Genomic DNA, 14,837 nt, shown 5'->3' with positions numbered 1-14,837 from the left:
CACATCAGAGACAAAATGCTCTATAACTCATTCAGTCCTTTTGCTTCAAGCCAACCAGAACTCAGATTCTCAGATCATCTTATCAAGAGTCCGGGGCATATGTTATTTTGCAGGCACCGTACCTTAAATAGTACATTTGGATCAGTTGTAATTACTGCTGAGGACACTGCTTTAACTCAAGATGGAGCAGGACATACAAAATACATATTTTCTGATATATCAGAAAGCATGAACATATGCCCTGACAAAATTTACTGACATTAATCAATTAGCAAGCTCCTTTCAGCAGAGCGACACAGATTGTGCAAGGCATGCATGCCTGTTTGGAGTCAGTTTCAAAGGTTTTGCAGGGAAACAAAAGCTTGGAACCTAAAAATTCATCTGAAGAGAGTGTAAACACCATACCTTTCCAGAAGAGATCTAGTAACGGCTTCCTTGCTTGGCCAGTCTCAAAAAAGTATTTACATGCCATCTGCCTGTGTAACAAGTGATACCAGTGGATACCACTATCATCTGTTCTGTGCAAAAAGGGTGATATTGACTCCAGGCAGAGTCTCTATGCAGAGATGTGGTTTTTTAGCAGCTGCTGGATACACACTGTCAACAGGAATTAGAAGGTGTTTTTTGAAAATGAATGCCACCGTCTTGCGTCTAGCAGTTCATGGTGAGCAAGGATGCCCTGAGAATAGGAATATCCATCGTCACCTAAAACTGTCCTATGATCTTTAACATATTTATATACTACAGGACTGATATGGCAGGAAAAAAATACTCCGTTCTCATGTATTTAAACAATTCATATAATTTTTAGTTCCATGTTTCAAGATTATATGGAATTAAGTATTTTTGACAGATACATACGTACTGTAATGCATAAAATACATCAATTATCAGAGGGAAGGATGATACTGTTAAGAACATAATTACTGCTACAGAACTATCTCTCAGAAAAGGTCACTATATCTCAGTGAGGTCTTCAGACATAGATATCTTCAAACAGGACTGTCAGAATTCCTCATCTGAAATAATATCAACTGCTGAAATCTTGATTTTTGGCATTTGACATTTGAGTGGCTCTGTTCCTGGGTTTAGCAGAGCAGAGCCCAAGTTAATAATAACCTTCTTGCCCCCTCACGGAGTCAAGTCAGCTGCGTGCCATGCAAAAGAAGCTGCTGCAGATTCAGGGCTGTATCTGGACACAGCACAGCCCCATCCGTGCAGCACTTGACCCAAGCTAACAGCCACAGCACAGGTCATCTGCACCACAGAACATCTATGGCAAAACCGGCAATTGTCTGTAAACAAAATTCCTAAAGGTGAGGCCAAAAGAATGAAAGGAAAACTTCTAATAGCAAACAATTGTTTAACCCAAGCATGGTTAACACATCCTGGAAACACAACCTGCTCTTTGCTATCTCTGTTCATGATGTGCCTGCACATATACACAGTAGGATGTGTTTATTCATCTTTTTCTCAGTTATTAACCTCTCCCTCTCATAATAATCCTCTTTATCCACAGCAATTGCAATTATTTTCATGACTACATATGGTATTTCTGCCATTTCTCTTTATGCACAATTCCTGGCTTATGCACTTCTCTGGCTATTGAACATACAAGGAATCTCTAAGTTTTCCAAAATTTAAGACTACCTGTATCGCGAGCCCGAGACCTGCAGAATGGCACAACGCCTAAATGCTAGATAACAAGTTTTTTTATTATAGCCCTTCAGTTTTCAGTATTTCAGTAAGGCCCTTTTTCAGTCATTGACTGTAGTACAGAATAGAGATAATTGTCCAGCAGTCATTCAAGAAATTGAGATTTCAGTGATTTATTCATAAGGCTGCACAGCGACATGAAACAAGGTTTGTCTAATGCCAGGCAACCTTTTCCTACACATTAACACCCCCACCCCTCCAAATTACACAAATTAAGGCTTGACTTGGTAAACCTGTCTCACCCAACATGTGGTTCACTAGACACAGGCAAATGACCTGTCAAAAGATTAAAAATAGAATAAACACACAAACATCATTATGGTTGTTCCCATAGGTGGTAAATTATACGCATAATTGAGGACCATCTCCTGCGTTGGTACACTAAGTCATAACTCTTATTACCAACATTTTAGTAAAATGGTTGCAATTTAAAATGGTAACATTTTATCTACCAAAACAAAAAGTACAATTTTTATCACCCAGTGGCTAACAGTAATGGCATGCAAGAGGGTTTGTGGATCCTTTTCCAGTAATATTACGTGTTCCTTAGATTATTTTTTTTAAGCTTGTATGTACTTGATCAAGTGCATTAAATGGATTTTTCCAGACACAGTGTCCCCGTATGTCTGCATGGAACAGGAGGCCGCATTAATTAATTTTTCAAAGATACTCTAAAAATAAGACTTTAAAGTCAAAACTGAAGGCAGTATCCATGTTAAAAAAAAAAAAAAAGCCTTAAAACAATAGCCTTAAAAAATAAAACTGTTCTGTAAAATAGCTTCCATGGCTGCTGTTCTTTCTTGCTTAGGCTGCTGCGTCATACAGATCTCCGTCACAATGACGATTAATGGGATAAGGGCAAATATTATGAAGAGTGGTTTGACAATAAAACTTCACTGTCAGATTCATCCTGGCTAAAGTATGTTGTACAAAGCATTGATCTGCGCTGGAATTCTGTCACCAAACAAACACAGCAAGTGAGGAAATACTTTCTGGGTTTGGAAAAAGACTCCTCAACAACAAAGGTAAGAAAACCGCGAGCCATTCAAGTCATGTGAGGTTAAAGAATAAATAAGGACCTTTGTTCACCAACACTTAATAAAAGAGAATGAAGCAATTTATATGGCAGAAAAGTTTAAACATATGTCTAGAGGAATGTGTGAATAGACAAGGGTGAAGAAAGATGTAGCAATACACAGATTTGTAACAAATCAGTGTCAATATTTTCATAATATATTTTACTGTAACTAAAACACTATGGTTAGAGAGTGTCTCTGTAGTGTTGTAGTTATATGGAAGAAACCACCAAGTCCTGCTGCTAAGTTAGTTTCAAATAACGGTTGCCATCACCTTATTCCTACCAACAGGCTCATAATTATAAGATTTTTTGCACTTCTGTATTGCAAATAAAATTTCTTTTTCATTTTACGTATTATTGGGAGACTGAAAAATTTTATTATACCTCATTTTCCACAGGTTATTCAAAGCTATGTATGAGCAGCTCTCTAACTTCTGAAATTGTGCACCCTTCTTTCCTCTCCCTACCCCATACCAAGGTATTTTCAAAGCATGGAGTGGAACGCTAGAAGCAGAGGAGATTCCTACTGACTTCTGCACGTGGGGGTGAGCTGTTCATCTGCTAGACCTTCCCACCCACGGGAACCAGCTGAGCTAGGAAGTCCCCAGCCCAGAGAGGTGTAGGGGGAAGACACTGGTGGGTGCCACCTGCACCCAACATCCCCAGCCACTGCCTGCTCCCACAGCTGGTATGAAGTTCTGCTTCTGGTGTGCCTTCCTTCTCCACCTCAAGCCGTATTTTCTGCTCTCTCCCCTGAAAATAATCATTATTTATCTATTTGTGAATTTGTGAAAAATGAAAGACACAAATGCCCCAACTTTTTCCACATTTGAAAAATTCAGGTTTTATCATATTTATTCACAATATGTTTCTTATGTCTTGGTAACAGACGTCATCATGGGCCCATCCAACTCCCAAATCCCAAGAAAAGTAATTTTCCAAAGGGGAAAATCAGTATTTACACTAGCAGTCCAGTGTATCCTTATAAAAATCATCCAAGTCTCATTTGTGTATGAATAAATTATAACTGATTAAATAGGTAAGCAACAGTAATAATGTGGTGGCAGACTGAAATAAAGTTTTCCTGAATTGCTCTCATGTACTATACATCTGCACTTTCCGTCTGCCTTTGAACATCCTCTTTTTGCTCTCTGGGCAGTGGAGCTACAGCCATGTGAAACCTGTGAAAGACAGAGCATTTCCTTCTGTGCGTTTAGCAGCCAAAACAGAATCCAGACCCCACACACACCTGGGAGGAGATCCTACTGCGGCTGTATTCATCTATGAAATGCAAAGTCTGCTTCCTAATTTTACAAAATCCTGATAGGAATGACATTTTAAGACCACCACATTTTTCAATCGTTTTTTACTGAGAAAACTGGTAGTTCATTGATTATGAAACATAAATAATCTCAGTTCTGGCTGAACTCCAAGACATAAGCACTTTCTTCTGCTGTCTCAGCTACTCTCCTAACGTCAAAGACGCATTAAAATAAATGCGAGCCATATGGCTACCCAGCAGATTACTAGCACTCTTGCTATGAGGGCAAGGCAATCCATTGTCACCAGCACAGAAATATCTTAGGCACATGAAAGTTTCAAAAGGCTGGGAAAAATATATATAAGCAGCCTTTTGGATTAAAGCTCTATCTTAGACTGGAGGAAATGCTGCTTTTCTTATACTCTACTATCCATTTGTCTGCTTTTTACATACTTTTAGTGCCATACAAACGACTATGGCAATAACTGCCATTAACACCAGTCTCCACCTGCTCCATGACTTTCCCACGCAGTGTTTCAAGTCTAACACCACAGAACAGCAAAGCCTAATCCATCATGGTAATCCAGATCAGAGCATCACTTATAAAAGCCAGTTTGCTTCGCAGTCTTCACAGGAAACAAAAACTCGGCAGAGGTCATATTCCAGAAATTGCTTCTACCTCTGTCTCCTACCTCTCCTCTACCCCACTGCCTCCCAAAAGATATTTTTCTAAGAGTCTCCATACAGTAAATTTACAAATTTTAAACCGTTAACGATGAAACACTTTTCCTACATCCTGAAAATCCACATTAAGAGGAAATGCTGTGACATTCAATATACCCTCCCAAGGAAACATCCGGGCTTGAGGGAAGGGAGGTATTTTCTGATATAAATTCGAACCAGGAAGTCTTGAGAACTGCATACTCAGAAAGGCGTAAATTGAGTACTGGAAATTAGACAGGACAGGGACAATGCTGTGGAACAGCAACACCTGCCCTAGTAGCATTTCACTGCTCCATCCTTCTGGTACCTTCCTCTCAGGTAAAGCCACCGCTAAATTCACCTCACAGGAGAGGCTCGACGGGAATGCTTGACCAATGCCAGATTTATTTATGTTGCATTTGAAAAGTTTTTTGAAAAATACTAGCTCACAGACAAGTTTGACATGAATAGGAGAGGTTTTTCCATTTGTACTTTAGTTAAACATTTACCTCACTATCAAGAGTTTTGTCTAAAATCTCACAGCAATGTTAAATTCTTGGGATGCATGCTAAAAGCTGGAATTCTATTGCTAAAATTTCAATGAAAGCTTTAAGTTTACTTCCTCAGCACCCTCTATCTCCAGAACGTTTTTCTGTGACATTCATCGTACTCGTCCAGTTTCTCCATTCTGCAAATATAATCAGCCTGCGGGGAGAAGTGGAGACGGTTAACTGCTCTCTGCTTCACCATTTACTCTAAATGCCAGCTGCTGCTTTGTAGATGATTATTTCTGACCTTGGCCCCAGCTTTGAACAGTGTGAGGAAGAAAGCCAGTACCAGGGATCCTTGCAGGAACACCCACGCATCACAATTGTGTTTGCTGAACTCTCCTAAGACACTACAGGCAAACCTTTGTCCCATCTAATGGGTGACTTCTGTGAATAGCCACTTGATACAAATACAACTACCCTTTTAGCTGTCCGTGACTTTGCATTTGCAAACATATTTTGTGTATCTGTCATGAACATCCTCAACAAAACAGTTTTGTTTATATGTTACCTAAGCCAACAAAAACATCATGTAAGGCAAAAACTGTCCCTCTGTTTGCATAGTATATGAAATGCACTAATTTACAGGAGAAAAATTTTCAAAAATACAGGAACAGAATTAGTTGTACAAATCCTTCTAAAAACCAGTGGTGGCCTGCCTCCTAACCCCTCTTTACATTTTTAGAAACTCCCTCTACAATAGTAGTTATTCCAGATGAAAGACAGCAGGCAAGATCCTGTCATGGCATACCCTGCCCTGTCATTCTGTGTAAGTATTTGAGCAAACACGTTGCAATACATTTCACTGAATTTCTTTGCATTTCTTGTTTTTTGCTGCCCAGGTGAGCTGACTTATTTTAACATCAGAAACGAGAATCTCTCAACCTGTTTGCATTTCATAACATGAGTCAACAAATAAAGACAGAAATGTATTCCTCATTAACAAGGAAATTCCAAGCCTGGCTGCAGGCAATACAAATAATTGCAAGATGCCATGAAAAAAGAATGCCTGCATTTAGCTACACCCTCTAAGTGTTTTCCCATAATAAGCCAGCATCACCACTTTAACTCATTTAGATTTCTATTGTTAACCAGCACTTAAACACAGAGCTTAAGCTCAAAGCTCAGGTAATGCCTTGTGCTATTGACTTCACACCGAATAAAACTTTATCCTTCACATAATTTAAGAGAAGCTAGACCTTCCTAAGGATTTCAAAAGATTTGATAGCTCTCTCCAAGTTCTGCATGGCCACACAGATGAGGCAGTCTCAATACGTTAGCGATCCTAGAATATTCAAAACAGTACTTTTAAGGGCATATGGAAAGAAGTGCAATGGGGATGTATTCGTATTTTCAAATTCTTCATTGTCTTTAACGGAAAAATCAAAAGATGGTGAGAGCATTTAGGGACTGAAGGGTTTTCCTAGAACCCTTACTGACCAGCCACATTCACAATGAACCTAAGGCATCCAATACTCTTAAAGACAGTACCCTAGTTAGCAGAATGACAGGATCTATGATTACAGCTGGCTGCAGCATAACCTTGCTAATGACAGTGATAATGTTAATGGCAAGATACAGATAATCAATAGAGGATATAAACTAGACTGTGCGATGGTTCTACCTCCTGTTGATCACCTTGTCAGATGAGCTGGTGGTGGAGATTTCACCTGCCTCTGCAGGTGAGGAAGAGAAGCCTCTGCAATAAAGGCATTACTCTGAAAGTTTCAGCTACACTACACTGAAGTTGAAATGGCAGAGGAAAGCAGCAGCTCCTCAAAGTACGTTTCTTAAGAGATGCATCTGTGATTAACGTGGTATGGGGATTTTTTACTAGCACCAAAGTGCAAAAGACAGGACTTGATGAGGTCTTCCTAGGTCTTTCAATTGCATGCAATTCTGCAACTTAAATTTGGATATTTGTCTTTATGAGAAAAATAGATCAAGCATTTAGTCAGGTACCTCCACAAGGCAGGGAGAATCCCCCACACCTGAGCTGGAGCATGGAACCCAGCACACACAATCATAGGAACTGTCAGGGTGTTGTACTGACATCCTGAATGGCAATTCCAAAGACAACTTGCTGTGGAGCTAATGAAACACAGCAGCAGGATGCCCTAGCTCAACAGGGCAATTTAAAGGAGCTGAAATGGCACTGGGTGTGCTCCCGCCCTGTATTCCATGTACCTCTAAGGAAAAAGGGAAAAAATATTCTTAGTCCTGACTAATACTGTATATGCATGCTTGGACTGCTACTTGAAGATGAACACCCCTCTTTCTGATATGGAGGAGGGGCCATGAAATGGGACAGGTACGTGGACTGGTTAGTAATATGCTTTGGCATCCATTAAGGTAAATCTGTGGTGTGACTAATGGCCTGCTGAATCAAACTGAAATTACCTCAATAGACTGAGAAAAGTAAGCAAAAAAGATGGTAGGGATTGTATCTGCCAGTGGTAATGAAGGCACTCCATCACCATTTGGTAAGAGATTTAAAAATGTGCAGATGTATATACAAACATACCTAACCAAGAAAATACTGCATTATTTGTTTTTTGGTTATGAACCTGGTAACAGTTGTCTATGCTTTATGGACTGTAATTTCATTTCCTGATTCAGAAAAAGACGCCTGTAACTTAGCGGAGGGATTTTTTTTGTTGCTGTCTTGATTTATTTAAATGGATCTATTGTTAAAGAAACTCTGTACTTATTCCTGTGTAGTAGTCACAACGGATAGCACTTAGGGACATCTCAGTCATGTATTTTCTGCCATCACACTACCGGGTTAATTGTTGAGATCAAAGCCATCTTCTGGTGGTTCTGCCACACCTGAATGATCCACAGCAGCTGTGTGCCTCATTTAGCTGGCAGGTTAAACTGACCTTAAGGCTAATGGAGCAGGATAGCTGAAAGGTTCTTGTTTATCTGACCCAACACATACTGTTTTAAGGGTTGTGTAAATACTGAGATGCATCAGCTATTCTAGATAGATTTACACACAAACTGCCTGCTTGCTGAAGCACTGGAAGAGTTGTAGCTACAAGTGATTAAAAAATTATCTCTTTGTCAGGTCAATTAGAAAGGAAAAATAAGACTTAGAGGGCTACATTTAGCTTTTTTAAAAAACCTCAGTTGAAGAATTAACCTACAGATCTCAGTGTTGACTACAGGTCACCCACAACCCGCAGACTTCCAGTCAGTAAAAGAGTTTATACTGACCTTCGGATTTACTTATATGAAAACAGACCAGAAAGAAGACAGTACACAGGATCTGACAGCATCCCATAAAAAGACAAAAGAAAATGGTACCAAGTGTCAGGAAATGGCTTAGAAAGATAACCTCCATCAAGGAGATACTCAGACATGTAACAGAGGCAAGGAATCTGAGCAGCCTTTCTTCTGCACTGGCTCTTTTCAGTCTGTTTACTGAAAAAGTCTCACAGAACTCTTCCTTTCCATATGCCCTTAAATGTACTGATTCAAATATTCAACACAGGAAAGCTCTTCTCTTTTATTTTGGGAGATGAATGTGTTTAAAGAATGAACAACACACCTTTCAATGTACACTGTTAACAGTTTTGTTATTGTACAACACATCTGCATGTAGTTTTCAAGTGAGCGTCACTTAGTAGCTCTGTAAGATACCTACACTCATGAGGTATGTACACTAACAATTTCCACATACTCTGCTTTGAAAGACAGGGCCAAATACCTCAGTAGGATCAGTTCATTTTTATCACTTCATAGAACTCAAAATATGCTTTTTTCAAATAATATAATTTAGAAAATCTAGATGTGAAAAAAAATATCTAAGTACACACAAAGAGAAGTGCTCCTCCCCTGAAGAGCATCCAACATCACACACACAACTGATGTCAATCAACTGATACAAACCAAAATGAAAACAAATCCTGTGTGTATAAAAATTTCACCAATTGTACAATTAAAACATTCTTTCCACAATCAAAGCACAGGAAGACTCAAGAAAATGTGAGAAGAATAAAACAAAATAAAAATCCAAATTCAACAAAAACCCCTGTTTTTTCCAGGGGTAGTCAGTTATCAAGTTAAAAACATCTTTCAACATTCATCAAGTATCTTTGCTCCTTTGCATTTATTTTAAATATAAACATGATTAATTTTTATTGCAAACACATATTAACTTCTACTATCATACATCATCACTAAGACTCACCTTTTTAGTGCAGAGTTGCTCTTATATATAGCAGATGTGCCTAAGGCTAGCTAAGTGATTTTTCTAACACTGCTCAACTAGTGGATGTTGACTGTGTAAACATATTAAGTAACTGATATGCTTTAATATTAAGAAAGAAGAGGAAGGTGCAAATCTCACTTGCAGCATTTTAACAATAAATTAACAAAACCTGACTGCCCCATCACAAGCAAAATGGAGTGTCCTTGGTAAAGGTACAAAAAAATGATGCACACTGGAAGACAGTCTGGATGCAAGATGCAAGTAATTAGGTAGGGATAAAACCACCTTTCCATTCTATACTTCATCTGAGCATCAACATCCTCTATTTTCTTACCAATAAAAAATTATCACCTTTATCAAGCTCCTGCAAGTACACTGTATTACAGGAAGAGCAAAGCAGAATGTTAAGACACTGAAAGATGCCACATTCCAGTGGCACAGGAGCTAGTCTCCAAAAGTCTTTTCCTTGAGGACCTTGTGATTTACCTATTCAAATGCAACACCAAGGCCACCTGTTCAATTCTTTTCTTCCCAAACCAGCCTTATGTAATTCTGGGATTATTCTGTAATTGATTTATTGGAATTGAGGCTGCTGCATCTATATTAAAGGAAATAATTTTTAAAAAGAAGTATCAATGCGCATGCAAACAATTTACTCTTTCTATTTCCATATCGCCAACTGATATATACATATGTATTTTAAAAAATGTAGTATGTACAATTTTTACATGTCTGTGTGTGAGTGTGCGCACAGATAAACATTTATTACTCTGGCCACAAATATTTCAGTTTTACAGATCATTAATCATAACACTGAAATGCTGTAGCTTCCCTTACAGATTTTATTCAAAAACTAAATTATTTATTGTATCAACTACAATCAAAGCTTATTGTTACATGCATGTATTACAACTTCCAAGTTTCTCTCCTGAATTACGACCCTTCTTTGTATTATCTGTGCATTCACAACGAAACTGCTGCATTCTATGTGGGTGGCAATGACTGATGTAAAAGGACTGCTTTCAGTCTACGATGAATAATCATCTAAGTCCTTAAACAGATGCAAAACTTAAAAGATCAACATGCAGATAATATTGTCACCAAGCTATTTCTTAAAACTTCCAAAGAGATTCACTGGGTCACTTACTCCTTTGTGGCATTTCAATAAAATAGGTCCCCTGGTAGTAGTGCATCTTAAATATAACACACCACATCAAGATTGTTCCATGTAAACACATTTGAAAAGTTGTGCCTATATAATCCTTTGCACAGGAGTGTTGCATACCAGAGCAAAGAGGATTCAGACTCTCACATCCAAACCCTAGCTCAAACTGCACAGCAGCATTTGGTAGATTAGTTATGAGAACATCCATATCACATGCTACAAACATGATTTCTAGGCACAATCTAAATCACATAGTTGTAAGGATCACATTGTATATGGGCAGTGATGAGGAGCCTCACCTACTCCTTGGCCCACAGTCTTAAGAAAACACCTTTACAGCCACTAACTCCAGTGGGGAGATCTATATGCAACAGAGTTGAAGGAGGCAAACCCCTGCTTTTTAAAACATGCAGTTCACTATTAAAACAGTATAACCACCTAAAACAAATATCATAAACTACAAATGTAAACCGTAAATTCATTCTTCCTAGATATATATGCTGTACACATAGCTTTGCTAACTTAAAACCAAATTATCTGTACACAGAACCATTGCCTAGTACAGAGACACCCTCCCCTACACGAAGAATAGGAACTATTGCAATAATGTGTCCCATACACAATGTTCCTCAATTCCAAATAAAAGAAAGCTTATTATTTTCTTTGGAGAAGAACTCTCACCAATACAATGCTACAGATAGCTGCACTACCCTTATCCAAGGAAAATAAACAAACTTACTTAAAGCACCTTCCCTACAGTACCTGTTTGAAATACCTTAAGCACAACTCCCAACATTAACTACAAACAGCTACATAATTCAAATAGCAAATAAGTAGGGGCTTCCAAGCGACTCCAAATTTTTACAATGACAAATAGTTTTCTATAGTTAACCAGAAGGCAAAAGGGTGCAAGTTTGCTAAGTCATTTTGAGCAAGATGCAAACTGAACACCACAGAGAACCCATTTTATCATCTGTTCAATTTAAAATCATCATGTTTATCGAACCATAAAATTTATTTTATTCTGAGGAACAGGAAGAATTCTTTAGATACACAATTTTAGTACTTACGGGTAAAATGATTAGAAGTGGATGGATTGACACTATCACCACTGTCAGCACTTTCACTGCTAGAAATGTCGTCATCTGATTCCCGCACAGAGGAACAAGGTGAGGAGCCATCAACTTCTTCAAACTTCCTCTTTAAAATTCCACTCATTGCTGCAATGCTGTCACATGCACCTGTAACAGGAACAGAAGCAAAGAGGCACTGAAACATCCAACTGCAGAATATGCAGTCATAATCTCCAAAGTCACTTTTACTTACAAGTCCCAATAAGTTGCCACTTCTGGTCTTGAACAACCATTTATTATGAAATTAAATACGATTAATTAGGAGACAGTGAAGCCATAGGAAAGAAAAAAACATCAAAAGTCATACACTAAGTTGACATGTATGGAGATGGTTATTTTGCTAGAATAATGCGTAGCAGATTGCTTTCAGGGAGTATTTTTCCCATTTTGATGCCAATAGCATCCCTCATCTCTAGGTTATGCTATGAAATTTCAAACCAGGAAAAAATGGGAGTTTCTTTTCAAACACCCTCACTTGGTCCCTTCCTCGGCTGCCACGGGAGGAAAAAATGTTCACAGTTAGGGATGAAATTAAGAAGAAATCATTCTGAACACTACAGTTCCCACTGCCAAATACATGTGATCTAATCAGTGTTCACATCACTCCTATAAGAAATCCATCTGGTAATTCCAATATTATGGACAGATAAAAAACCATGAAGTCACAAAGACCATATAGCAATTTAGTGCTCAATAAACCCCTGGAATTCAGAAATTCCCCACTCCAGTCAGAGACACCAACTGCCTCCCAAACTCTCTCCTCCCTGCATTAAGAAATGAGATGCCTAATATACTCCTGCAGTTGAGTAGAAGATTACAAAGCAAAGTAGTCAAGCAGAAATTTAGCAGCAGAGGTAGAAATGTAACATGAATTGCATGTAATTAAGGAGAAAGCCTACCCTTAACTAAGTGCGGAGAGATCAAGGACAGCTAGAGCTTGCTCAGAGGACACACAGCTGCCCAGCTGCCATCGTGCCGCCAGCAGCACTGCAGAAGCAAGCAGTGCTGATACTTATCCAGGCAAAAAGTTTGTCTAGGATTGATGACGTGCTAGACTCGCCGAGTAGGATACACAACCTAGCGCTATGGACTTACCACAGGGTTCTGCCAAATCCCACTGAAACCAAGAAAAAAAAATTGCATTCCACACTGAACCAGAACTTTTTAAATCCCTGCAGCCACTTTTAGGACTCATTAATTCTGAGCCAGCTGCATTCTGCACCATCCAGGAAGTTGGACTAGATAACCCCCAGAGCCCCCTTTCAACCAACATTTCTATGGTTATATGTTTTAAAAAAGTAAATCTGTCAGGAAGCTAACATATCCTGGGCTAAATGACTACTAGTAAGTAAGACAAGGTTAAGGCAGAGACTCCAGTACTGGCCATAGCATTTAACAATTAGCACATTTCAGAGTTTTGGCCCAGGCCACCTTGCACTCTCCTGGATAATGCAGGATGAAGCAGGTGCCAGAACCATTCCTAGCAGGCAGGCTGGATGAAGGCACCCGCCTTTTGGCAGAGGGCTGACAGTTTAGCCACTGTGAACAAGAAACGTACCCTGCCACTTGGCAGCAGAAGCCAGGGAACGCTTTCCTTAGCCTGCATCTTTTTTATCTTTTTAATTAATATAGAGGTAGTCTCAGTGATGTAGCTGCTATGTTCTGACCCTGTACGCAGAGCACTTCAGTAGATCCTCTGGTATCTTTGCTTACACTTGGTCTAGTACCAAGTAGTTTCAATGTCTCCTATGCATCCTATAGCTCCTTTCAAGCCCCAACATCAGTTTCCTTCCTGGAAAAAACAAAGCGACAGTGTGAAGCAGTTTGCAACCAACTTTAGGCCTGATAGGAAGCTAGAACAGGATAAGGGTGGCTATATGAAGCTGAGAGCTACAATAAAAAAAAAAAAAAAAAAAAAATTTGATGGGCTCATCAGGTTACAGAGTCTGTAAGACTAATTCAAAATCATAATTCAGCAAACCGTGAAGTATGTCTACAGGAAATCCTGGGACTGAGGTGGCAAGAATATCATGGTTTCATCCCAGTGCCACAGAAAGTTAGTTCTAATTACTTCTTTTGCTTTGCTGACAAAGCATTTTACATTGTCTGCCAGCTCCTAAGCACAGCAGGAGGGAGCTACGGGCAGGTTTAAGCTTGCCTTTGTAAGTCAAAACTAGAAATTATGGATACATTATACAACATTTTTATGATATTATTTAATTACAAAGACTAGAACATAAGTTTTATAAGAAGGGAGGAGTTAATTCACCTCTTAGGAAGCAAAACCTCTGAGAAGCACATACATGATTGCACCAAGTTTAATATCCTGTCTCCAGCAGTAGTCAGTATTTAACGCTTCAGTGGAAAGCAATGGGATAAGAAATCCAGCCACAACCACCGCAGATACATGGCTCTGCTTCCTCATCCTTGCAGTCAATTTCCCCTAAGCATAAGGCTGAAATGTTGCTATACGACCGTGCACAGCCTCTTACGAGTTCATTTGACTTGCTCTCCTGAGGCAACAAGTTTCATGTTTGTTTACTGGGGGAAAAAACCCAGAACAAAACACACCTTCCGAAACTATAGCCACAGACCCTTCAAAATCACAGCAGTTTCAGTCTTTAAGATATTTTGGACAGTAAACAGCAGCAGAAGCACGCCAGTGTCTCACAGCATGCTGTGCTAGATAGAACTCCACACGCAGAGGTACTCCCCACAAAGTGGAAATAGCCGAAGAGAAGTCACTGAGGTCTTCTTGCTGTTTTATAGTGATATTTCCATTTCAATCGCCAGTAGCGATTATATTACAAGGAAGGTGCAGTGCATCTGCTGATCCTGTATGGAATTAGGAAATGCCTTTATACTTGGGGGGAGGTGTGCAGGGAGGGAATAGCGATGGAGACGCAAATGGAACTGCAGCACTGAGTTACTCATCCCAAAGCTGAGGAGTCTGTCTGACTGCTGCAGTTGCCAGAAAGCATCCGGCATGTTACTGCCTACGCTCTCAATCTCACAGCT

At 39.3% G+C, this 14,837-nt stretch overlaps 1 protein-coding gene across 2 annotated transcripts in view; it reads right to left on the bottom strand.

Annotated features, from left to right (window-relative positions):
- Window positions 1-14,837, bottom strand: part of CSRNP3 (cysteine and serine rich nuclear protein 3) — an 86,774-nt gene that overhangs the window by 13,827 nt on the left and 58,110 nt on the right. For both annotated transcript variants that reach the window (XM_059820659.1, XM_059820660.1), the window contains exon 3: window positions 11,757-11,927. In XM_059820659.1, coding sequence (XP_059676642.1) covers window positions 11,757-11,927 — 171 coding nt within the window. The remainder of the gene's footprint in view (window positions 1-11,756; window positions 11,928-14,837) is intronic.

The sequence above is a fragment of the Gavia stellata genome, chromosome 8 (genome assembly GCF_030936135.1).
Source record: "Gavia stellata isolate bGavSte3 chromosome 8, bGavSte3.hap2, whole genome shotgun sequence".
NCBI lineage: Eukaryota > Metazoa > Chordata > Aves > Gaviiformes > Gaviidae > Gavia > Gavia stellata.
This window is presented reverse-complemented; position numbering and strand designations above follow the sequence as displayed.